Source organism: Kwoniella newhampshirensis, chromosome 6 (genome assembly GCF_039105145.1).
Source record: "Kwoniella newhampshirensis strain CBS 13917 chromosome 6, whole genome shotgun sequence".
Taxonomy (NCBI): Eukaryota; Fungi; Basidiomycota; class Tremellomycetes; order Tremellales; family Cryptococcaceae; genus Kwoniella; species Kwoniella newhampshirensis.
This window is the reverse complement of record NC_089960.1, coordinates 96,899-122,013: the sequence shown is the minus strand read 5'-3', so window position 1 is coordinate 122,013 and position 25,115 is coordinate 96,899. Positions and strand designations below refer to the sequence as shown.

The window sequence follows — 25,115 nt, the reverse complement described above, 5'->3', positions numbered from 1 at the left end:
CTCTCCGTCATGAAACGGGGTACAGGGCTGCACAGCCCGATCTTCTGACCGGGGCAGGTTGAGTGTTGGTTGACACCGAGATGCAAGAGTATTAGATAGAGTAGTTGCAGGTCGGAATGCATGAACATGTTGACTTATCCCACCACCTTGGCATAACATCACACTGTAAGTATTGAGGCTCGATACCGTATCATTTTGCCCTAGGTCTGACGAGCCGGTTCTGACCATACATCATTCAACCTGAACCACAGCAAGTCAGACCACTCAACATGCACATTCCCTCGCTTTTGTCCCTCCTCGGTGCCGGACTCTTGTTCGTGCCATCTATCGTGGCGAGCCCGTACCCGCCCGTATACTCCTTCTCGAGCAAAGTCAAATCGTCCACCTGTAAAAGGCCTTCTCCTTCTGAGACCACCATCGCGATCGCCTTCACATCTGCCCCCAATGACCCTGCCCCTGCCCCCACCGAAATGATCTCCCTCTCTACCTCGTTCGACACCGCCAAGACCGTCTGGCTCTCTACGTCTGTGAACACCGCCAAGACCGTGTCCATCTCTACCTCCTTTGGGATCCCTACTACCGTGGCCGTCTCCACTTCCTTCGCCAATGCAACAGCCACTGCAACCGCTACGTCTTCTTCTCCTATTCCCACTATCGCGAACACCACCTTACCCATAGTGAATCTCACCCAAAGTGCAAATATCACCATCGGTATTCCCGCATTCACAACGGTCAGCAACCAGACATACCTTCTTGCCCCGAACACGACTGTGGTCGGTCCCGCCAACTTTACAGTGGTGTTGAACGCTACTGAAGTTCCGAAAGATGATGTGGAGAGGTACTTCGATTGGACGATTCAGGAGAAGGCGTTGACGGGTGGATCTGGGTCGCATGTCGACGTCTTCAGTCTTCATGTGAGTATAGTATACTTTGTCCGATACTCTTCTCTGTGACACGAGAACAGTTCGCTTCCCCGTAGAATTCATATCGTTCTGAGGACCTGTACGCGCTTACATGACCCGGACTGACGTCCTTTCATCATCGTCGCAGTGCGGAATCCAAGTCAACCCATTGCGCAACCTGACCGGCCAAATCACGATCGACTACAACCTCTCACCCATCACGCCACCCTACATCACCGCAGACAACGGCGACGGTGCCTTCTCGCTCGTCTGCGATCCGGCCAAATGTCTTATTGACAATTGCGAGAAATATACCGCTCCAGTTGTCGACTCGGTGAGTTGACTCGATTATGTAAGATAGCAACTTGTCCTTCACCGCGAGCTGAGAATTTGGTCTGAATCACAGAATAACGCCAATTTGGTCTAGGTAAAGTCGGTCGAAGTACAGTAACTTGTAGAAGATTCGGATGGCTGTGAAAAGACAATTTCCGATTTTTATCCATGGACAATGACAATTCATGCTTTCAGAACCGTCCCTTCACACACAAAAGGCGATCCCCTGCCGCTCCATACACTGAACGTGTTGCGAGATGATGCAATGGTTTCTTCTCACGAACAGCTTCTGTAACACAATGAGCTTCTGGGACCATTGACTTGACTTTTCCATGAACACCTGTGACGTTTTAGCCCTGGCTATCTGTCGGGCAGGAAATAACCGTTGACTCTCGACTCATCCGTCAAGGTACAAATATCCATCTCGTAATATCGTATTGTACAAACCACTGCCCACCTATTATGCGCCTTATCAAAGCATTTCGTATCGTCGGAATCTATCCACTGATTAGCGCCTGGCCATCTTCGAGTAAACCCAATACTCACGTATATCCCAAGAACGCCAAATCCTTCTTCGCGTCTCCACTTGTGTCCGCGCCCGAGGGGACCTCTGGGACCTGATCCAGTTCGTCGGTAGGGAAGTAGGATGTATCGGTGATGGAGCGGAGATGAGGCACGAAAGGGGCATCGATGTCACGAATGGTGGACCAGTCGACGCCATAGAAGAACTAGTGATGTACAGCGTCTTTTATAAGTATATGGGCTGTCAAAAGATGAGATGATACTCACAGGATGAGCCTTGAGCTGCTCAACGTTCAATCTCTTCTCTGATTCGCACAACATGCTAAGACGACATCATTAGTACAGACATCTCACGAATACTGCCGCGACCACTCACCGTCTGACCAGATCCTCAGCTTCTCGACTAAGATGGACATCATCAGGGAAGAAAAGGTGATTCCGCCAGTCGATAATCTTCCTGTAGACATCGTGTGCGTTCTCGGAGCAGAATGGTGGATAACCTGGAAGCGTACCAATGGTCAACCACGCCTCAGCCTCGAAAGATAGGGCTCAGTGACACACCGACAAGACACTCGAACATGATTGCCCCCAACGACCACCAATCGCACTCCTTTCCGTAACCCTGTTGCAGGAAGATTTCAGGCGAGATCTAATCATACCGTTCAATGTCAGCTTTGTCGCCACCCAGTCTCCCAATGTCAGCGATCCTGGGCACTCACGTAATCTGGCGTTCCGACGGTTGAGTAAGCCAGCTTCCTCCTGTTTGCCTTCCAAGTCGCGATATCCTGTTTGCTCGTCATCGTCAAGTTGATAGCATTGACCATGACACTGTTCCGCGCCCCATTGTTGGCCCCGGCTTGCGAATGTCTGGGGTTGTTGGAAACATCTCCTCCGCCAAGTAGCTTCTGATAATACGCGGAGTCGTGCTGTTTGTGGAAACCGGTGGACAGACCGAAATCAGACAGTTTGATATGGCCTAATGCATCAATGAGGATGTTATCGGGCTTGATGTCACTACGTGAGGGAGTGCTGTGTCAGTTGCTGCTAAGGGACAGGTCAGTTCATATAGCTGACTGACCGATGGATGAAGCCTAGATTGTGAACAGCCTCGATGGCGAGGATGCACTCCGCCATGTAGAACTTGGTCACGTCCTCCGAGAAAGTGTCGTACTTGATCAGCCTGGTTCATGGTCATTAGCTTTGGTCAATGGCATGCCTGTCTATCGCAGCGACATAACTTACATGGTCATCAGATCTCCACCTGGTAGGAATTCCATGACGAGGTAGAGATACTGGGTATCTTGGAAAGAGTAGTACAGCTGAACGACCCAGGGCGAGTTGCTCTCCGCCAAGACATCACGTTCGGCTCGTACATGGGCGAGCTATCGTCGAAGGTCGGTGTCAGCGCTCACTACCTGGTGTCTGTACCTCACGATACCGTTGGGCCTGGTTCTGCCACACTCACTTGGTCCTTCTTGAACATCTCGTTCTTCTTCAAGGTCTTCATCGCGTAGATTTTGCCGGTGTCAACCTTCTGCGTCAGTCGGACTTCTCCAAAAGCTCCCTTTCCAATGACCTTGACGGTTCGGAAGTCCTCGAGTCCGATCCGAGTACGTCTCAGACGCAGGTAGCTAGGTAGCCAAGATGAGAGGAGAAATACAAAACATAGGGTGCGGCGAGGACAGGTCGATGGGAGACAGTGGAGATGGAACAGAGAGTTGTCAGTCAAGTGACTTGAACGCACAGCGCGATTACTCACTTTGACTCTCTTCGACCTAATGCTAAAAGCTGTCTCGCCTTGAGACTATCGGGAGTCAAAGCGTCTGCAGCGAGCTGCTTCTCGAGTGTGGTTCGTCTACGAGAACCGAAGCATCAGCCACATTGGCTCTTTGTGGTGCTTGACAGACAGAGTAGGAACTGTAGCTCACCTCTCCTTCCTGCCTACTACACCTTCCACCGCTTCCTTGTAAAACAACTCTAATTTCATCTTTGCAGCCATCGCCTTCCCCTGCGTCGCATCTCCAAACTGACTGGGTCTCCTCTCGAAATACACATAATCAGGTCCCTTATCCCCGCCACCGCCTCCTGGACCGATGGGCGGGCTCAACGATGGGATCGGCTGTCCATAAGATGCGGAAGAGGAGGACATAGACGGAGGAAGGGTGTTGGATCCTGGTTGACCCAGGTTGGGTTGGGCGACTTGAGGTACATTTGGCATGGGGGAAGTACGACCGCCACCCATACCGAGGGAGGAAGCGGCGGGGTTCAACATGTTCTGCTGCTGCTGCTGCTGTTGTTGCTGATGGGGAAAAGAGGATGGACCAGGTACCTGTTGTTGAGGTCTATAAGCCATGGGGAGAGAGGGGTGGGGTCGGTCGGACCGAGCGGGGTGGGTGAAATTACAGCTGGATTGGATTTTATCGTTATTGGATGGGTTGACAGTGTCGATACAAGGTTCAGCCTTGTGTAATAACGAGTACGGACTTCACGACGTGGTGTAGCTGCGAAGAAGGAATCAATACGACTACCAAATCGCCTTGCGGTCTGTTTCTGTGCGGTCGTTCTTTGTCGAGGTGAAAGGTGATGAACAAAGACACAAACGCGTCAGGGCGTCAGAATTCCACGCGTAATGGCTCGGTGGACCTGCTTTGTATCACGGCATTACAAATCTGGCACATCCCTAATACAATCGTTTTATAATGCTTCGAAGAGGCGTTGCGCCGAAGGTTCCTTAACTGCTTCCATGACGAAAAGTGCGAAGGAGGACCATACGAAACTTCGTAGAAGCGTTGAGCAGTTCACCAAGTAGTCGACTACTGCATACAGATACATGTTATGGTCACAATGAACCATGTTCTCCTTGTTCCTTCCTTCATCCTTCTTCCCTTTGTCAACTTCTGATCAGACTATCAATGCGGCCACTCGAATCTGAATCCAAACATGTCTCCTCCCAAATGCTCATCGTCGTCATCGTGTCGGTCTCCTCGTCTCGCCAGCTCGTCGATCACTCCATCTTGATCGACGAGTTTAGACAGTTCGGAACTTGGACGATGCATTCTCTTTGAGCTAAAAACCTCATCGCCACGAGTGGCAGGTTGGGTTAGCGCGGAACGGACCAGAGGACAAGATGACGGTCGGGGGGCGTAAGACCAGTTTAATGCGGATGGGTAGGACAGACAAACGTGTAGAGACAAAGCGCAATGACTTACAGACTCGACCGTTTGGTTCAGAGTGGGATGAGCGTCCTCATAGTGTCCATCTCGAGTCTTGTATCGGTACTTGAACTGAGCGACTGAACTGTGGGGGGGATGAAAAAAGTGGATCAGCTACTTGCGGGTCCAACAGCCGACGATGTTTTGTTTGAGCTTACGATGGGTGGGTCTCGTGCTTGGCGGCGTTGTCCCAGGGTTGGACCATACCGGTGTGGGCGAGCTTTCGCGTGGCATCGGGCTCAGATGCTTTGGTGAAGCTGGGCGGGAGGGTATGATTAGCTCAAGCTTGATTGCGCACTGGAGAGGTTGTGTTTTGTCGGATTGACGGTAGGAAAAGGGTTGGCAGGTTTGAGACACCGGATCGAGCGCGATCAGATGACTCCATCTCAACGTCGCAACATCCACACGGACGAAGTCACCACGGTGAAGTGGAGCAGTGGAAGGCGACCATCAAAACAAAAAAAGGGAAATACCCGCGACACTCACAAAAAGTATCCCGCAACACCGAAGATACCGACCACGATCGCGCTGAGGGGGTACAATGCCGGGTCCCGCTTTGCGAATCGGTTGACCTTGGAGGTGGCCTGTTGGAGGTTGGCAGTGTGAGAGAGGGAGTGGGGGTCGGCCTGTGTGCGCGGTCACAACCATTGGGATGGAAAGAAAGAAGCGGCGATCGTACATTTCAGCATCACATTCGATACTACTCTGTCGATGTGGTGTCTCTGTCTCTCTCGATGAGAGGTGCATGAAAGGACGGACTCACAGCAGGCTCGCGAGGGGGGAGAGACGACATTATCGATTTCAGTTGTTTATTGTTGGTAGGTCGATGAGTCGAGTGAATGCTAGATCGATCGATGAGTTACTGTTAGTGGAGAGAAGTAAAGGAAGAGAAATACGTAGCGTTTCCGTCGATCTGTCTTTATACAGTAGCCGGTTGACCAATCTAAAAAGACCGCGTGACGTGATGCAAAAGGGGGGGGGCACTGACTGCACTGACTGCACTCACTCTGCAATTGCCAGTAGTAGTAGTGGTAGTAGCGGTAGTAATAGTGTGTGACCTACGTAAGTGCTCTCTCAACAGTAGTAGTAGTGGTGATAATGGTATGGTGTGCTTCTATCATCTACTACAACAGTGGAGCAATAAAGTGTCTCTGGGAAAAGATCACGATGACGTATGACGTCATGTACCCATCACTTCAACGGAGGTTTAGCTGATTTACCGAATCAGGTAGCTAGTGGCGTGGCATAATCTATCGTTTTGAGGCAGCGGGAGTTTATGAATGACCTTGGATCCAGGATCTCACCGACTGACTCGGGTAAAAGAGACCGTGATATCGTTCTGGTGAAGGGGAGAACAAGTTGGAAAGAGAGTTTGCACTTCCATCCTCCTGGAATCAATCCTCTTCGATCGCATCCAAGAGTCTTACGTTACCACTTCCGTTGATTTTTGGTGGCAGAGCCGATGCACCGCCGTCAATTCAGTGTGCAATCTCGGAGCTCATTGGACAGCAGTCCAAGCCAAATCATACATGCCGAGGAATGCTAAACGGTCCGTGATAAAAACACGAGAATTATCAAGGTCAATTCAGAGTCTGTATTGATTATGTGATTATGAGTTTCGATTTCGGTTTCAGGATTACTCGCTACAGATCTATTCGAGCCGAAAGTCCATCTATCCTATCCTCCTATTTCGTTCTACGCACCCTGTCGATGGCTTCTGATCCACCCACTACGCCTGCCTAGTTGGGATCCACATGAGTGCCCTCGCTAGAGTTATCATCCGTTCCAGTCTCTCTCGCATTCCCACTTCCACTTCCACTGCCGCCGCCACCGATCCTAGGTCCAAGGGAATAATCCCCGATACCGCCACTTTGGCTCTGAGCCTGAGCCTTCTGAGCCTGGGTTTGATTCTGGCCCCCACCGGCTTGATGAGCGGCTTGCTTGGTCACTTCGTTGTGCTCTTGCCTCTTCCCTTCGTGGTCGGTATGTTCTACACCATGGTGATCGTTAAGGGTCTTGTCACCTTCAGCGGCGCCGCTCTCTCCTTCTTGAGCTTGAGCACCGTCATCTTGTCCCGCACCATCGCCCTTTTCGCCCTTCTCGTAGCTGACCGACTTTCCTCCCTTATCGTCGGACTTGCCATCTTTAGGTTCATCTTTGTCCTTCTTGGCATCCTTCTCATTGCTCTTGGTCTTAGTGTCCTTGGCAGCAGCCTTCTTGTCGTCCGTGCCACCCTGAGCTTCACCTGGAGTGGCACCTCCGCTGGCGAATCGGTAGTAAGAGCCTGTGTGGTCGGTCTCGTGGACAATTGTGAGTCTTTGCAGGTCGGTAAGGAAGTTTTCCAGTTTCTCATTCTTCTTCGATCGGGTCTTACGACCGATGTTGTCAAGCCATCGGATCTTGTTGAGGATGAGGTCTAGTCCGGCGCGTAGGTTAGCAAGTGTGTCTTTACCGAGGTCAAGATCATCAGTTTACTCACAGACCAAGAGGACGATGATAGTCACACCGAAACTGAAACACCATATCTTGACGACTGTGACAATGTCGATCCAACCTCTGTGTTCATCGGGCAGAGCTGGTCCAGAGATCCAACCAAAGAGGGCGAAGAGAGAGGCCCTATATCATTCGCATTGAAGTCAGCTGCAAATCCGGACTTGCGTATAGTCGGGGGATGTCTCACAAGATGTCGACACCAAAGACCGCACCGACAAGTTGCCACGACGGCCACACATTAGGTGTACCAGGCTCCTGTGCAAGACGAGTGATGACTGTAGAAGGTCATCTGACCTCAGCACAATATCACGACTGATAACGAACAGACACGACTCACAGATTACCCAAGACTCCGTCAATGCAACCTCCAAGAACAGAATTTCTTGAACGGAACCAAAGTTCTGGATAATACCACCGTTTCCGAGGAAGAGTGTTCCTCTGACAATCCAAGTTCCGGCGGCAAGGAGCAGACCCATGACGGTGGAGATGATCCATACTTTCGGGAGTTGCCATTCGACAGGCTGATGAGCGTAAGGAGCTGAGGAGATGAGTCAGCATCAAATACACAAATGATGCATTACTGAAGCGTATAGGCGTGTGCTCTCACCTCGATCATAGGCAATAGCGATTGTTGCCACATCGGCGAAGATAGCGAGGAAGCTGGACTTATCGTCAGCCAGGTACAAGTCTAAGGGGCCAACGTCTACTTACACAACCAGATCGACTCTGATAGTCTCATTCTTGATCAAAATAGACAGCATAAGATAAACTTGAAGATGCACACAAAGGGCGATACTATCAGGACGAAGATCGTTAATAGAGTCTTTAGGCTGAGTATGACAATCCAACCCACCGATAGATGATATACGCCTTCATCCTGTGGAAGATCTGCCTCGCGACCTTGATCGCAGTGATAATGGTTGAAAGACCCTCGTCAAGGAAGACTACATCGGCAGCGGTTCGGGCAGCATCACTAGCACCTTCGACAGCGATACCACAGTCCGCCTTCTTCAATGATGGTGCGTCGTTGACACCGTCTCCGGTCATCGCGGTCAAGTGTCCTCGCTCCTGAAGTAGATTGACCACCTGGTATTTGTGTTCCGGGAAGACTTCAGCGAATCCGTCTGCCGCTTCCACGAAGTCACGAATATCCGAGCCTGACATTCCACCTCCGATGAGTTTCTCTGAGTCGTAAACGTTTGTGCTCAACCCCAATTGCTTGCAGGTTTCCTTTGCGATGGCAACGGCGTCACCAGTCAACATTTTAACGCTGATTCCAAGATCGTGTGCTTCGCCGATGGTCTGCGAGATCCAGATCAACTCTGACCACCTCTACGAAAGCCGATATCGGACTCACCCTTGCTGTGTCTGATCTAGGAGGGTCAAACATACACAACATGCCCAACAGCTCCCACTCCTTGTCATTTTCCTTGACAGCCACACCCAAACTCCTGAATCCTCTCGTGGCGAAGGTTTGGGCTTGGTTCCTGTAAGCTGCGACGGTGCTAGGATCGAATTTGGCGAGTTTGAGAATAGCGTTAGGGGCTCCCTTGGCACAAGTGAAGTGTTTACCGTCCTTCTCGACCTCAGCAGTGATTCGCTTGGATACGGGGTCGAAAGGTGTGAATTTGTGGGTTTTCCAACCGCCCTTGAGCATCTCCTGCGCTTTGGGGAAGTCCTGGACGGAAAACATTGTCAGAGCGGAACATGATACGGAAGGATTGCACATCTCGCTCACCTTCAGTCCAACGATCGTGACCTTGTCGATGGGGTCGAGACCCTTGATGTTGTGCGACGAAGCAAGTACGGCCACAGTCATGAACCAGTTGGGATCGACATCCGGAGCGATATAAGGATCGTTAAGAGAAAGCTTATTGGCGGTCAAAGTACCAGTCTTGTCAGAACACAAGATGTCAACACCGGCCAATGACTCGATAGCGGTGAGTTTCTGGACAATAGCCTTGCGTCTGGCAAGGTAGGCCGCACCGACTGCCAAAGTGGTAGTGGTGACGACTGGGAGACCGACAGGCACACCAATGATGAGGAAGATAAGGGCGTAGACAAGCAAGTTGTTATCCCTCGGGTGAGCAATACTAGTTCCGCGGAAGAATCCTCCGATCCAGACGATGAAGATGAATACCACTACAATGATAAGGAGTCTGAAAGCTGTGAATTAGCGTGGCAAAAATCACAACAGACAGCAAATGCAGCTTACGTGGTACCGATGCCTCCAAGAACGATCTGGAAATGACCGATTTCATTGGAGCCTACACAGGGGGTAAATATACGTTATGACAAACAGAGCTGGGATAACTCACTAGATACCAAGGCAGCGGTCTTTCCGACGAATGACTGTTTCGCAGGAACGGTAACGACAGCGTAGCACTTTCCTCTCTTCACACCACAAGTGTAGTAGGCGACATCGCCAACGAATTTGTCGACAGCGAGCGATTCACCAGTGATAGCAGACTGATCGACGGAACAGACAGAGGGACCTTTGTCTGGTCCATCGTCCTCGTCATCGGATCCCTCATCGTCTTCGCTCTTACCAGACTTCTTCTTTGACTTTTCGTGTTTGTCGAGGATTGCCTTTGACTGTTAATCAAGAAGTGGTCAGCTTCTGTCGCTACAAAAGTGAGTAGTGAAGACAAAATGACCCACTTTGGAACCATCCTTGTCGCTGTATTCACCAAGAATCTATGCAGGCAGAACGCCGCGTCAGTGCAACGATCAGGTAATACGGTTTGCTCGACTCACCTTGGCGTCCGCGGCAATTGTGCTTCCCTCTTCGAGAATGACAATATCACCAGGGACCAGCTCCCTTGCCTCAATTTCCTGTTCTTGACCATCTCTCACGACCGTGGTTTTCATTGCGATACCTTTCTTGAGCTGAGCCACGATATCTCCAGCTTGTCTAGCCAAAGCAAGAAGGAAACAGGTCAATTATGTTCGGTGGTGATGATTGCACACCAGTCGCTGGGGCGAGATTGTTCAGTCCACTCACTTCTCTTGGTACCAACCGACAGCTGCGTTGAGGAACAGGATACCGATGATAACACCGAAGTCGATCCAGTCCTGAAGACCGGCAGCGAGAATCACAGCCAGTTCCATGATGTAAAGGATAGGACCACGGAAGTATGAGATGAACTTGATGAACTGGTTTTCGGAGGGGCTTAAGGGTGGAACGTCCCATTATCAGTCATGGTCAAGGGGATGTGTGAGATGGACCCACCTCTCGAGCTCATTGTAGCCGGAGAGTTTTCGACGTTCTTCGACGTCCGAGTTTGAGATACCCTTTTGTCTATCGGTCTCGAGCCATCCCGAGGGAATCTATAATAGAAGAATGTGTTTAGCCTTGAGTGACGATTGAGTAAAGGAAATGCTGGTTGCTCACCTTCTTGCCGGCAGTGTTCACCTTGGTCTTCTTCCAAGGAGCATACCACTTCCTAGTGTACTTAACATCCTTCTCGTCATCTTCTCCATCATCGTCCTTCTTGTTCTTCAACTTTTGTTGTTGATCCGCGACGAATCGCAAGAGGACATCGTATTCCTCTCCCTCGTATTCTGTTCAAACGTCACGGAAGTGTCAGTCGACATCCGAATCTGACGGTAAAAAACCTAGCCAATTGACGACTATACTCACTCTTCTTCTCTTCTGCTTCATTGCGTTTCTGCTCTTGTTCGGCATCCCCGCTCTCCGGGTCCTTCTTCGCGTTCTTCCTATGTGTGAGAGCCATCCTGACTGATTGTACCTCGGAAGGTTTCTCTTCCTCGCACTCCTTGGTCTGATCTCTTCAGCTCTAATGTGTTCAAGAAAGGAGCATCCAACACAGCTGGATGTTGGCGAAGAGTGTAGCAAAAGGTAACAAGAGTCCGTCTAAAGATAGATACGAACTGAGATCAAGATGTTGTCATAGGAACTTGGATGGATGCAAGGACGGACGGACGGACGACGTAGACGGGGTCAATAATAGTTCGGTTCGACCATCTTATTTCGGGATAGTTCACATGCCATTCATTCCCTCTCCCCTGGCCAGAATGCATGTCATCATCTGCCGGCGTTAATGATACAGTACTACTCGTACAGACAGTCAAGAGCAGAGGGTAACGCAGCTGGTTACGGTAAAAAAAAAACAAAGAAACGGGATATTGTCAGTCTGTCACTGTTTGATGTCATTGCTCTATTTCCGGACACAAAGACGTCATTTCCGTGGTACCCCTCCTTTCTTTTTCAGGGCCTGATTGTAAGATTGTACGGTTCCCGCATTTAACCGGTGACAGAGGACGGATAAGGGAAAACGTTTGATGCATGAAACTCGTGAAGCATGCATGTACCGTATGATGCACCAATAGCTTTCCATATTCGTGCGAATCGTACACACAGCACCGAGATGGCACTTCCGTCAGAATGCAATACTTCCTCGAAGAGGTATCTGTATAGAAACGAGACCTTCCCACCAGCTGTGCTGCAAGCATGTTGGAGCGAGGTGTTTGATTCGTTCGTGAAGCACAAGGCGAGGATGGACAGTGTGGCAGTGGCAGTGTGTGGCAACGTTCGTCTCCGGTGTGAGGTCTTTCACGCCTATTCTTTCACTCTCGTTAGGTCTTGTTCCTTCTTTGAACACTGCGATATCGGATCCCAGTGCTCGGTAAGATTTAGGAACTGTTAAACCACATGTTGCCGAGTTGTTGAGATTGGGACTCAACGGCGATTCCCTTGATGTCCCCTTGCGTTTTTGCACCTTTCAACATGTTTGATTGCTGCTCTTTGTATATCAAATCAGAAAGGGACATTCAAGAATGTCGTGTCCGCAATGGGCTGGCCAGCCCGTCATCTTCTTCCTTTGGACAGTGTTTTCCCGACTCAGGACACGAGTCTTTCTTCAAGTTCTTGCTGTGCTAAGTCAGTGTCCTGTCTTTCCGTGGTTCGTCATCACCATTCGGAAATAGCACAGATTGTAGGCCCGATGGGATCCGACTGAATCGTATCATCTCGTGTGAACGACCTCCTTTCTCCTTTGGACGCGCTGGGAAAATTCATGGACAGGACCTCAAAGTCTCATTACAACAACCGGACTTTTATGATGACGCCTGTCCTCTGTTGATCGCAGTCTGAAGATTGGCCTGAAACAGAGTTGCTTTCTTAGACAGGGGGAGTATGGGATCAGCGCCCTTGTCCCCGCTCGATTGATCCTTCATAGTGATCTAAATTAGAACGATCACGACATGATATAGATGACAAGAATCAAAAGAATTAAATTGTCCTTTCATGTCGCGGTTGGGAGAGGCAGATAAGATATGCCTTTTGTCACGTACAAAAAGCAGTGATACGTCGGTCAAAAATTCTTAGTGTCGTCTTCTGCCTACCCAGTAGATCGCCTATTGAGCGCAACAGCCGCCTGGTATACACCCTGCTTCGATCCCGGTCGTGGGCAAGGCATCTTAGTGCGTAATCCACGATTCGATCTCGATTTGGCTACAAACCTTACCAATGAGATCATGAATACATATGCCAGATATGGTCTCACCGTGAGAGAAAATTGTCCACTCGTCAGAAAGTATGTACAGTATTCTTATCCTTGATGGTTCAAGTCTTGTGAAGTCTGATACACTTCAATCTCCTTAGAGCCATCGCTGACAATATCCCATCCGATCGGGTTTCACGTTCCGAGCCGGTGTCAGCCTTGGTGGGTATTCTTGAGCCAGAGGAGTACATTGATGTCCAGTCTCAAGCCTTTGAGGGTCTCCAAGAGATAGTGGGCACGGAGCCGTACGCGGTGCGGCTCTCTGGGACCGGTCAGTGGTCACAGACATCGGAATGGGATACAGAATATGGTAACGCTGTATACGAAATGTTTCCTGCTACCGTCCAATTGCCGCTCGGCTCCAAGGAGACGAAAGGTTCTTCCAGTACCTCGCACTCGAAAAGCAAACACTCCGACCATGCAAGTTCCAAGAAAAAGAAAGCAAGCACAGCAGGCTGGAGCAAGGCAGGTTCCAGCAAGCATCGTAGGTAGAGGTCAGACTGAGAGCTCCGAGACTAGGGCTGGTTGCTATCGGCGAAGGATGGGGAAGAAGGTCATCCAGAAAGAGGATATCACAGTTTAGACCTTGAAAGAGGCATGCTTGTTTATAGCGATTTTGTGAGCCAGAGATGTGAATGAGAATAAAGTCGATCAGATGGCGCGCGACATACTTCTCTCATACGTATCTGAACTCGCAGATTCGAAGGCTGACTCTCGAGTCCACGAAGTGACTTATAGGATCGTGATAGTGCCACTTCGGGACAGGACAGCATCATTTGAAAGAGTAGACGAGGTAACAGGAGGAAGCGATGGCCTCATTTGAGTATTGTGAACTGTCACTGGTCTTGGATGTTGCCGAGTGTTGACGCGAGATCAAGGACCGAATATAAACGACCATGTCCGGAATGACCCCTCGCCAAATTGTGTCCCCTGACCATGTCTCAATGTTCCTTTTGGCAAGGCCACGAGTGAGCTGACATTTCACAAGTTCGAATTCTTTTCGCACTTTACATTTTCGTTTTAGACTTTTTACAGGATTGCAGGATAGCTCTCGCCCCTATGTCAGAACCCAGCACAAAACGGTGAGAGAGCCACGCAAAGGCCACAGCTGTGGTCGTGTTGACAACGTTGGGGATTTCGTATCGTACTACAAGACATAAAGAGTTAGCTGTAACGCTTGATACCATTACAAATCCGTATGCGGTGTAAGCCACCTCACTAACACCGCTCTTAGTGATAATTCAGGTCCCCGCCGTAGCGTGAGAGTGCTTCTTAGCGACCTGTCATGCTTCGCGAATATCCTGTCTTCCGGTGGTTTATCTTCACAATTCAGAAATAGCACCAATTGTAATACCGCCTTCTCGAGCATGTATTTCTTGACTTTGTTTGGGGAACAATTGGGCTCCGCACACAGACGATCCGAGACCCATCAGTGTGGAGGGTGTAGCATGTAAGACCCTAGGGGTCCTTGATCAAAGGAAAGTTGCCCACGATGACGCTGAGGGCTAGATATCGAACTCGACCTCCTTTGGTCGAGTGAGGATCTAAGGATAGTCAAATGCACCAGTGTCGATAGAAAGTCGGTCACTAACATTTCGCCACTCGATCTCTTCTATCATAGACTTTTCTGCGAAAAAAGGACCTTTAACGTACCTTGACACGACAGACGCATTACACTGACCACTTCTAAGTATGAGCGACAACTCTTCATCTCACACGAGGGACTCAGCCCTTCAAGCCGATCCTAATGCCATACAAGGGTCAGAAGGCTCCCTTCCGTCTGCCCAGGATCTAAGCAACGTCGCCCTCGTCCGCCCATCCGAAGCGGACTTTCGCTACTTCTCAGATCATGGCAACAACGTCCATGGTTACAGAGCTCCCATCACTTGTCCCTACGGGTGCTCTGAAGAAGACGGCCGTCGCCCCAACAACGGGAGACAGTCGTTCACGATATCTTTCGAGAGTCGGGACCATGGGGATGCCGAATATAGGCTGATCAGCGCAGCCCCAGGTGTACTGAGCGGCTGCATCGATTGCAACGGCTCAATGCGTATTTTGAATCCGATGTTTCGACCGGAACAAGCATCTAGATTCACACAGAGTATCATCGATGACTTCCCGGATGCAACCCAAAGAATGTCCTGCCATATCGCAACGGAGTGAGTAACTACCAAGTCCTCAAGCACTGCATCTCCTGATACTCCAGCCTGATGCTAATCTCTCAAGCCATTGACACAGTCTGACCGACACATTCTGTCGGGAAAGAGGATCGCCCAGCATGCGGCCTACCAATGTTCTAATCGCGATCGACCCCGACTACGGAGGCTTTGAGCGCCAAACGAACGAAGAATTCAATGGACGTATGAACATCGGACTGTTCAGGTTGATCTTGGATGAAAATGGCAATGAAAGGGTAATCGATGATGATGATGTGGCATACGCCGACATCTTTCCTGCAAGACTAGACCCTTTAGTTTTCTCCGAAGGGGAGCCACCATCGGGAGATTCAAATCACCGTCGAAGCCCAAGAAGCTCTGGGTCGCTCTCGGTGAAGACAGGTAAAGCTAGCAGTTTGAGGCGATCTTCCAGGATGAGCCCCTACACCATTCCTGGGTATGCATGAGGGTTCTTTTCCAATCGAAAGGAGACGTTGTAAGTCGACATATGGAGTCGAAAGGGGAGGGATCTTTGTAGAACGGTTTTAGCGTGATGTCAGGAATGATGCGTACTCCTCGTCACCTATGCGCCATACATGTCATTGGGGCTTGATTGTTCGTCTCCCTTCGCAATCTTCGAAAAGTCTGTAATTTAGCTCTCTTGCATCTGTTGGACAGCAAGCGAGCCATGCAGTCACCACAAGCATCGATCTGGTGGACAGCGTCGGTGTAACATGGTGCACGGGACAGGACATCGTGAGTACAACGGTAATTTCCATAAAATCTTCCTAGGTCTTGTTCATCTTATGAGCCTGCCTGCAACCATTTCTTCACCTCTGACAGTGCTTCGGCATACTCAACCGCTACGGTCGGTTTGGGGGTTAGTGGAGGAGGCCTGTCCCAACCATGCTTCTCCCCTTCAACTACTCCACAACTGACCACCTTTTCTCTCTTCTCCAGACGGCCCTTGAAATCCAGACCTTCGGAGCATAACATGTCATATTCGCACAGCACCAGGTGAACCGGAGGCAGTCTGTCGATCATCTCGTCCGGAGCGATACCAGGACTGACTCGCGGGTCCCTCAAATCGGTTCCAGGGGGGAGATACGATGTGTCAAAGAGATGCGTGAGAGAAGCTGGTAATGCGAATTCAGGCTTGATAGACGTTTCCCTTTTATCTTCTCTCGTTCGAGTGTAGTCGAGTAACGGGTAGAAACCGACGATACCCCTGATTGGTGGTGGCGGGGCGGGCAGAGAGTATTTCCAGTTTGAAGCGAAATGGAGGAGATGATACGAGGCGAAAGCAAGGTTTCCGCCTGCAGAAAATCCAGCGATTAGCAACTGTGAAGGATCGATGCCATATCGCGAAGCATTGCTCGACACGTGTAAAATCGAAGAAGCGCAGTCCTCTACTGGGATAGGGAAGGGGATCTCGGGGGCGAGTCGATACGATACAGCGATCACCACTGCTCCCAGTTGGTCATTGGCTGCGGTAGCCCAACGGGCATCGTCCGTTCCATTCCCGATGACAAATCCTCCTCCATGAAACACAATCATTCCCGGTCTTCCCTTCCCTTCGATAGCCTTACCACCATTCGGCTTGTCAGGATGGTAGATATCCAGTCGTATCAAGTTCTTGCCCTGTCGATCGCCCAAGGTCGCATCGATCCATTCTGTCGTGGTTGGGGAGGGAGCTGCAGGAGCCGCATAATGCTGTAATCCTATCGCTACACTGGCAGCTGTTCGAAGCGCTTTCGCTCGAAGACTGAGCATCCAAGGTGAATACGATGAGCTCGAAGTGGAGGCTTGAGTCTGTGGCATATCGCGATTCGATGAAGCTGCAGCAACCTGCAGGCATGGACTGGATGAATAGTTCGTAGCCATTGATGGTATAATCATTGGATTCCCACTGACACCGCTCTTGTTCCTATTCAGGTTCCCGGTGGGAACGCTCCGCTGGAACACAGGGAAATCCTGAATGACGATAAGATGATATGCCTTTTCAGCATGCCTATGCTGCTGATAGATCGTGACCTCAGGTCTTTTTCTAAATCCGGCTTGCCTGAACTGTAACTAGTTACCCCTTGGGACGCCGAGATCATGAAACGCAGCAAAAAGGATAGAGAATAGAAATGGTCGTAGTGGAAATGTTGAAGATTTGACACGGTGATTGGGAACATGGTATGCTTGTTAGGAAACGTCATATATTGCGAGATGCATTCCCCTTTTACCGGGACGATGATGTAGTTGGCGGCAGCATAGTGCAGGAGTTGTTGGAGGTGGCGACAGCTACCACTGACGGTGTAAGCGAGAATTCACTCAACGCAGCTACAGCTTACAGCTTTTTGCATGTCATAAACGTCTATCCCTCTTTCTTCGCCGCCGAGCTATCCAAAAACCCGGTCGCTTTTGTCGCATCAGCATCTTCTCATCGCTTACTATCCGTAACATTCATATGATCGGTCAGTCACCAGGACTGCGGACGTTGTCACTACCGACACAGAGGGCAACTCTCCCAACCGATTACAAAAGTCAGGCCATGCTCTGAAACCTCCACAATAGCTTTCAAGCTTCGTTCAGGCGACGAAGACCGCGACGAGAACGGTGCTCAAAAGGATGACAAGGATGACCATCTTGGGAAGCAGGAACGACCTACCGAGAGGGAGACGGCCGAACAAGGAGGGAAAAGAACAACGGACGCGTGCTGAGCGAGAAGATGTGGAACGTAGAAGACAGCAGGAAGATGCTGAGGCTGCTATAGTGGACAATGAGGGGATGAGGGCGAGGTATGGGGATCTAGAACATCCGGTCGAGATCAGTCTCTTGGACGAGGTCGTCAGAATGCCTGCTGGCAAACAGGTCACTTTCCGAGCGAGATTACACACCCAACGGTCCGAATCCACCAAATTCGACATCATCGTCCTTCGACATAGAGGATTCATAATACAAGGTGTCCTTTCGACATACTGTGAACACATCTTCAAGTGGGTAGAACGATTGCCAGACAAATCCATCGTTCAGGTTTCCGGTACTTTCAAGACCCACCTCAGCCTATCAGAGCCTCAACTGATACACCGCTCGAAGTCCATATCGACACCATTCATACAGTTGAGCCCTCCCCTAATATCCCTTTCGGTCTCTAACACGGTGATCCACCTCCTCAGCGGAGTAGACTCCACAACCGAACTCTTGACTTGCGACATCCCTCCAACCAAGCTATCTTCAGGATCCGTTCCACGATCTTAAGAGTGTTTAGAGATACCTTGGACGATTTGGATCATCTGGAAATCAACACCCCCAAGCTTCAACCGGCAGCCACCGAGTCGGGAGCTGAGGTGTTCAGGGTGAACTATTTTGGTAGAAAGGCTTTCCTGGCTCAAAGCCCTCAGCTCATGAAACAGATGGCTATTTCGGCGGACTTCGGGAGGGTATACGAGGTGAGTTAACTCGTTCTGCCCTTGCCTTTCCAAGCGACAATTCATTCCTAATTTGTATCATGGCACAGATTGGTCCTGTTTTCAGAGCAGAGAACAGCAACACACATCGTCATCTCACCGAATACACTGGTCTCGACATCGAAATGTCCATACAGCAAGACTACCACGAGGTATTCCACGTGCTTGATATGGTCATGAAGGTTGATATGGTCATGAAGAACATCAAAGCCATTTCATCGATGAGACCTGAGCTCGAGCGTGTTCGTGAGACATGGCCCAGCGAGGATTTTGAATGGTTGGAGCAGACGCCAGTCATCCCTTTCCCGGAAGCCATTCAGATGTTGCGGGACGACGGTCCCGATGTCGAGGAAGAGGATTTGAGCACACCCGACGAGATCAGGTTAGGCGAACTCGTACATCAGAAGTATGGCGCCGACTTCTACATTGTCGATCGGTTGCCGATATCCGCTCGACCATTCTACACTGCCAACGACGGGAAGAAGTCCACAAACTCGTTCGACATGTTCGTTCGGGGACAAGAAATTGGCACGGGTGGTCAGAGAATCAACGACCCTATCAAGCTGAGAGAAAGTATGAGAAACTCTGGCATACCCGAAAGCGATATGGAAGAGTATCTATCTGCTTTCGATTGGGGAATGCCACCTCATGGTGGCGCTGGATTAGGCTTAGAGCGAATTATAACGTTCTTCCTTGATCCGCCCGATGTTCGCCTCGCCTCACTCTTCCACCGAGATCCTCATTCGCTGCCCGTGAAAGCTCCATCAATACCTCATCCCGAGGCCGACACCACCAAGCTCCGAACTTCAGAAGATGGCGAGCTACCTCCAGCCATGCGACCAATACTTCATGGCTTGACGACCGATTCGAAATGTGGCGAGACGGCAGGACCGGAGCCGCCATTGGGTATGTTCCGCAGAATGGAAAGGTCTGTATGATCACAGGTGATCCTTTATGTGACGGGACGCATAAACGAGAGATCACACGACGCTTATGTGAAGCACGAGCTCAAACTTCGACCGGTATGGATGCTGGTCTCCGAGGAGATGCACGATATCCTTGCGAATGAATACAATTGGAGGATGTTCAGTTGTGCAGAGAAACAGAGGTCAGACTCTGATCAAGCGGATACTGATCTCATCCAGAGCAGCAAACAGCAAAAGGGAGTGTTCAAGGTGAAGGAAGTTGACGCATTAGACGGAAAATTCCAGAGAAGATGCCATGCGAGGATCGAGGAATGGAAAGCAGCGAGAAATACAAAAGGGAAGCAGGTGTATCTCACTGAGATAGTCCCGTGGAGGGATACAGGGCACAGGCGATACTTCGTAGCGGAGTCCGCTCCCTCTGCTCACGCCAATGCCGACGCAAACAAGAAATCGAAACCCAACGGAAATCCCACTTCCTCTTCGGATCAACCCAAGATCAACACCTTGGTCGTTCTCACTCGCCTCTCCCCCTCGAAAGGATATCAACTAAAATGGGCCCTCGACTTCCCACAATCGGCTCACGAGGCAATCGAAGCAGCAGTCCAAGCTGCACTTTCCGCCGTTCCAGATGAACCTGTCACTTTCGGTGCAGCCGTCTCGGAAAGCTTCATCGCCAAGCATGGTATAGGCGGATTCAGAGCAAGATTCATGGAAAGGACATACAAAGGTCTGGTCAAGAGTTTAGCAATGGACAAGAAAGCTGGCTTCAGGACTAAATTTGGTGTTAGGGGAGAAGAGACTTAGATCTGTTTGCCGAAAGGCGGGGTGAAAGCGACCGAGTTGGGCGAGATTGTCAAGTTCTTCGAGTAGACGGTACTACAAGAATGGGCAGACCAGCAGGTGTGTTGTTTGCTTTTCTCGGTCAACCCTAATGATCATGATATCACGACCATTTCAACTAGCTTCCCCTCAATAATCAGCTCTAGATCTATAATACGATATTAAGTTACCTATCATTTATGCAACTGTTTAACAGCCAACGTCTCAAACGCGAGATTACGTAATTGAGACAGCATCAACAGTCAACAGCGTTGCCCCGCATCCAGCTGTTGCTGAGACCTGGGAATGCATTAAATCATTCCGACTTGTCACGCTTCCTATCGCTTTTCGACGAACACAAATTCACAGCATGTATTGGCCAACAGCGACCACTCGGCTGGTCAACACACCTTCTCCGCTCGAAGGCCGACCGGCGCTTCGTATTCGAGCCAGTAGGAAGGGCAACTTCTTCGCGACGCTGACAAAAGATGGATTGAGTGTTTGGGATGTCCGAGTAGGTCATGACCTCCGTGATGAAGCTGACAAGGGAGCCAACTGTCATGCAAGCTGCCGTGGTACGCTCGACGGGAAGTATCGAGCGATTCGGAAATAATGTCGATGTTTTTTGGGCTTATGATGGTCGTGGGCTCATCGTTCTTGTACGTGTCAAGCCGCGATGCAGATATGATATGACTGATAGCCTGTTTTCTGATCAGACCGACACCTCCCATCTTCTGTTCTACCAACTTGTTCCCACATCACGCCCTTCGTACGATTCATCCGGTCCTTCCACCCCTGGGCCGGGCGAGGGTGACGTCGTCATGGGCTGGCAACTTCGATCTCTCGGAACGGCTTTCATCATGGGCGGATGTGAATCCGTCTTACCCCAACCTCATAACCTGATTATGACATTACGACATCCCCCCTCATTGCTCACCATCCCATATCCTGTACCCAGTCCACTTCTTTCTCCACCCGGGTCACACTTCCCACCTCCCCCCTTGGACGGCGAGACGGAAGCGCAAATTGAATGCGACACTTGGGATCTCAACAATGCACGAGAGTGGTTGACTGGAGACGTTCCCCCAATCCCAAAGGTGATGACGACGAGTAGGACTCCAGGCTTACCTGTGGTGTATACCGTTCTCGCGAGCGACGGAAGAGCATACGTCATCTACCAAGCGAGTCAACTTGCTCAAATAGCAAGTAGTGATGCGCAAAACGCTCAGTTGAATGCAGGACCAAAATACGTTGGGCAAGTCATACATCCTCCTCCGATACCACAGGATCTGGTGAAAAGGACCGGAGCGTTGGGACTATTGGAGGACAAGCTGGTAGGGGTGGAAGATTTGGGTGATGTCGCGGTGAATGTTTCGGTCAATCCGAGATTCGGTGTAGTGGCTGTTGGTTTGGCTAGGTGAGCGTTCCCCAGCTAGCTCGAAATGTGTAGAATCGTAGCTGACAAGAGGAACAGCGGAAAGATCAACATAATTACCCTCCCTCCCTGGCCATCACAACCAAGACTATCACATAGCTTGGACTTGAGATCATCCGCCAATCTACGTGAGTCAGCTGGTTGAAAATAGAGTTTGTTTATTTTGGCCCAGCTGACACGGACACAAATATCAGGAACCAAGCCCGGAACAGTCACTGGCCTAGCCTGGACGGGAGACGGATACTGCCTCGCTGCAGGGTATGAATACGGCTGGGCAGCTTGGAGCATGGGCGGTAGATTAGGTGGCTGGGGAGTGAGAGATGAGGATGATCTTCGCGAAACGGGTGTACTGGATTTAGTGAGTTCTTTATCATAAGAGCGTATGTGCGAAATCATTAACCTCCCTGCCAGTTTTGGGTGCCGGGTAACCTCGAGCTAGTCATACTGCGACCTCATCCTCAGTCTCCACAGATTGAGGTCATCTCTTTCGTCAAAAGTGCTACGACAACTCAGCATTCACCAGTGAGTCGTCACTGGCACGACGTGGCTAATGAACAGGACAACACACGATATGCGTTCCTTCAGATGGACGACCGCGTTTTGGTGTATCGAGGTGCCGATCAACCGGATATGAGTGTTATCAACCCAGAATCGGACGTCTGGCAAAGTATCAAAGTGAGATACAAAGTGGTTGTGTTAGGAAGTCCAAAGCTGACACCTTGTCAGATACCGTCCGCGTACATCGCTACCAATTGGCCTCTGCGCTACGCCTCTATATCGTCGGATGGGAAGCTGATCGCCGTGGCTGGGAGAAAGGGTCTGACTCATTATTCCGCTGCCTCTGGAAGGTGGAAACTCTTTCCTGACGAGAGGCAAGAAAGAGAATTTACAGTTCGAGGAGGACTCTTATGGTTTCACCATGTCCTCATTGCTGCTGTGGACGCTGATAAGACACATCAAGTAGGTCGTCGTCCTTATGTCGATGCAATCTGAAGTCTGTTCGGCTGACAACCGTTCAGATCCGCTTGTACTCTCGTGATCTGGATCTTACAGAAATCCTCCATTCTCAAACATTACCCTTCCCAGTCCTTGTCATGACGCTCTTGGACAATTCACTACTCGTGTACACGGCCGATAACACGCTGTATCACTTCTTGATTCTGCCTACTCAGTCGACCATCAAGTTGCATTTGTGTGGAAGTATCAGCTTCAGGGGCATTGTACAGATACCGAGTCGAGTTAGGGCTTTGTCGTGGTTGATACCGCTTGCACAAAAGAGTGGGTCTCACTCGATGTGACAGACATGGGGAGTGAGGCTAATCATTGGTTACGGTAGATTTGGGGGATCCAGCGGACGACCTGATCGTTGCAACTATCATCTTTCTTGTTGATGGCAAGTTGGTGCTGCTTCGACCGCGACGGGTACGCGAAGTCGGTTCCTTGTGCCCAAGGAGAGAGCTTGGATGCTGATATCGATGTTCCCGACAGGCTCGACCTGATGAGGTCCGGTATGACATGCAGATACTCGCTGATCGTATCGAAGCGTACTGGACGCATCTGCACGGCGTGGGTACTCTCGAAAATTCTTTATGGGGATACGATGGCGCGAACATGCGAATTTGGCTGGACGCGTTGACCATTGAAGCTACAAGAGTGGATTCGACGTCTGACTCTTATGAGAATGTCGAAGAGAGCGTCAAACTTCGTCTAGATTTCTATCCTTTGTGTAAGAATCGCAGAAGATACTCGAAAGCGAGAATCCAGACTGACTGGTGTCGTCCTGTGTAGCTATACTAATGGACAAGGGTATCATCATTGGGGTCGACTACGAAACATCAACTCGCACTCTGCCCTTCCCTGTCTACAAGATCTCGACCGGGACACATCTTTTCCTGCCTCAATTTTTGCGATATCACCTCTCCTCTCCGACGCCTTCTCTCGTCAACGCTTTGACCTTAGCGTTGCATTATCAGTCGTTGGTGTACTTCGCACACTCGCTAGAGATATTGCTACACTCCGTACTGGAAGATGAAGTAGCTTCGAAATCTCTTCCGAGGACTGAATCTTACCCGCAAGTTGAGGCTGCGTCCCTGAACGACGGTACCGAACAAGCCAACAGCACAGACAAGCTCGACGGAAGATCTCATACGAAGCCTCCTCCAAATGTCCTTGCAACAGTGATAACTTTTCTCGACCATTTCCCCGAATCTCTCGATGTGATCGTGGGATGCGCTCGAAAGACAGAAATCGATAGGTGGAAGGTGTTGTTTGATATCGTGGGAAAACCTAGGGATCTATTTGAGCGATGTCTTGGAGAAGGGAACGGCGTGGGGGGTAAGAGAAATCTGCGGACTGCAGCCAGCTATTTGTTGGTATTACACAATCTGGAAGAGCTGGATGATGTCGAGGTGAGTGTTAGCGGGGTTTTGGAGAAACAGTAGCATGGTAGAGAGTCCAAAAATCCGGACCGTGATATACCAATGTCGTCTCACCTTACTCATCAGGGAATCCCCTGAAATACCTATAAGCTGACGCAACTGCGTCGATAGGATACGATACGTTTATTGCGACAAGCGATCAAGGCTAACGAATTTCATGTGAGTGCCATTTCTATTCGACCAGGGCGATCTATGATGTCATGCGCGAAAGATCAATTGTGATAGCGTCTCGGACGACCAGACGTGCCGCGAGCGTTGGGGACTCCTGCTAACAGGCGTCGCTTGCGATCAGCTTTGCAAAGAATTGCTTCGATTTCTGCACTCGATCGACGAGAACGGAACCGCTCTTCGAGCAGCTGTGGAACAGGTCGGTATCCTTCAGAGCGATCTAGCAGGCAGTGTTACCGGGCATGATCCAGAATATATGACGGCAGACGATAATCTCGAACATATTGGACAAGGGATGATCGCCCCTCATACTCCTAGCATCACCCTTTCGCCTTCTGAGCCCAAAGAAGAAACGTCTGCACTCGTCGCAACCTCAACGGGTTCGCCGCCAAGCCCTGATGTGCACTCTTCGACACCGCCACTAACGACCGATCTCCCGCCTACTCCGTCAGATGCAAGTGCGACTAGCAACCCGGACATTTCTGACAAGAGAGAAAAGGAGACGGGTAGAGGACATCGTAAGGTAGATTCACAATTCGACCTGGTGGTGGATCGATTATACCAGACTCCACCATCGCCAAGGACAGTTGACAGATTCGAAGATCATCCTTCGATCGACTCGCTTGTCCGGGGAGATGGTCAGGAGGCGAAAGAGGAAGACGCGGCGTCAGGATGAGATGGTGGCGGTAGGGAATTGTGTTGTTGGAGGAGCAGTGATCGTTGTATCGAAC

The 25,115-nt window shown here is 50.3% G+C and overlaps 7 protein-coding genes across 7 annotated transcripts; 3 read left to right on the top strand and 4 right to left on the bottom strand.

The window, feature by feature from the left end:
- Nucleotides 1–269: 269 nt before the first annotated feature.
- Nucleotides 270–1,329, top strand: IAR55_003246 (uncharacterized protein; the record flags this gene model as incomplete). Its single annotated transcript, XM_066946353.1, has 3 exons — nt 270–914; nt 1,051–1,236; nt 1,309–1,329. The coding sequence occupies 3 exons, from the start codon at nt 270–272 to the stop codon at nt 1,327–1,329; spliced, it is 852 nt and encodes a 283-aa protein (XP_066802745.1).
- Nucleotides 1,330–1,707: 378 nt separating this feature from the next.
- Nucleotides 1,708–4,110, bottom strand: IAR55_003245 (uncharacterized protein; the record flags this gene model as incomplete). The annotated part of the gene is made up of 11 exons (XM_066946352.1): nt 1,708–1,732; nt 1,782–1,963; nt 2,025–2,079; nt 2,134–2,257; nt 2,319–2,406; nt 2,477–2,771; nt 2,836–2,937; nt 3,000–3,139; nt 3,223–3,388; nt 3,517–3,612; nt 3,686–4,110. 11 exons carry the CDS (start codon nt 4,108–4,110, stop codon nt 1,708–1,710), a joined length of 1,698 nt encoding a protein of 565 aa, XP_066802744.1.
- Nucleotides 4,111–4,784: 674 nt separating this feature from the next.
- Nucleotides 4,785–5,762, bottom strand: IAR55_003244 (uncharacterized protein; the record flags this gene model as incomplete). Its single annotated transcript, XM_066946351.1, has 5 exons — nt 4,785–4,823; nt 4,967–5,054; nt 5,128–5,226; nt 5,456–5,595; nt 5,733–5,762. 5 exons carry the CDS (start codon nt 5,760–5,762, stop codon nt 4,785–4,787), a joined length of 396 nt encoding a protein of 131 aa, XP_066802743.1.
- A 946-nt stretch (nt 5,763–6,708) lies between these two features.
- Nucleotides 6,709–11,199, bottom strand: IAR55_003243 (plasma-membrane proton-efflux P-type ATPase; the record flags this gene model as incomplete). The annotated part of the gene is made up of 17 exons (XM_066946350.1): nt 6,709–7,385; nt 7,449–7,585; nt 7,650–7,737; nt 7,800–8,000; nt 8,070–8,122; nt 8,174–8,257; nt 8,316–8,764; nt 8,820–9,140; nt 9,201–9,621; nt 9,678–9,729; nt 9,781–10,057; nt 10,124–10,159; nt 10,220–10,376; nt 10,467–10,634; nt 10,695–10,792; nt 10,857–11,026; nt 11,106–11,199. 17 exons carry the CDS (start codon nt 11,197–11,199, stop codon nt 6,709–6,711), a joined length of 3,483 nt encoding a protein of 1,160 aa, XP_066802742.1.
- A 4,748-nt stretch (nt 11,200–15,947) lies between these two features.
- On the bottom strand, nt 15,948–16,964 carry IAR55_003242 (uncharacterized protein; the record flags this gene model as incomplete). Its single annotated transcript, XM_066946349.1, has 1 exon — nt 15,948–16,964. The coding sequence occupies one exon, from the start codon at nt 16,962–16,964 to the stop codon at nt 15,948–15,950; it is 1,017 nt and encodes a 338-aa protein (XP_066802741.1).
- Nucleotides 16,965–17,759: 795 nt separating this feature from the next.
- IAR55_003241 (uncharacterized protein) lies at nt 17,760–20,394 on the top strand (the record flags this gene model as incomplete). Its single annotated transcript, XM_066946348.1, has 5 exons — nt 17,760–18,127; nt 18,370–18,580; nt 18,649–19,526; nt 19,749–20,251; nt 20,345–20,394. 5 exons carry the CDS (start codon nt 17,760–17,762, stop codon nt 20,392–20,394), a joined length of 2,010 nt encoding a protein of 669 aa, XP_066802740.1.
- A 319-nt stretch (nt 20,395–20,713) lies between these two features.
- IAR55_003240 (uncharacterized protein) lies at nt 20,714–25,060 on the top strand (the record flags this gene model as incomplete). The annotated part of the gene is made up of 14 exons (XM_066946347.1): nt 20,714–20,842; nt 20,895–21,002; nt 21,060–21,760; nt 21,818–21,906; nt 21,973–22,136; nt 22,190–22,300; nt 22,364–22,453; nt 22,505–22,738; nt 22,798–23,056; nt 23,115–23,200; nt 23,267–23,504; nt 23,567–24,186; nt 24,328–24,375; nt 24,509–25,060. 14 exons carry the CDS (start codon nt 20,714–20,716, stop codon nt 25,058–25,060), a joined length of 3,429 nt encoding a protein of 1,142 aa, XP_066802739.1.
- Nucleotides 25,061–25,115: the final 55 nt, after the last annotated feature.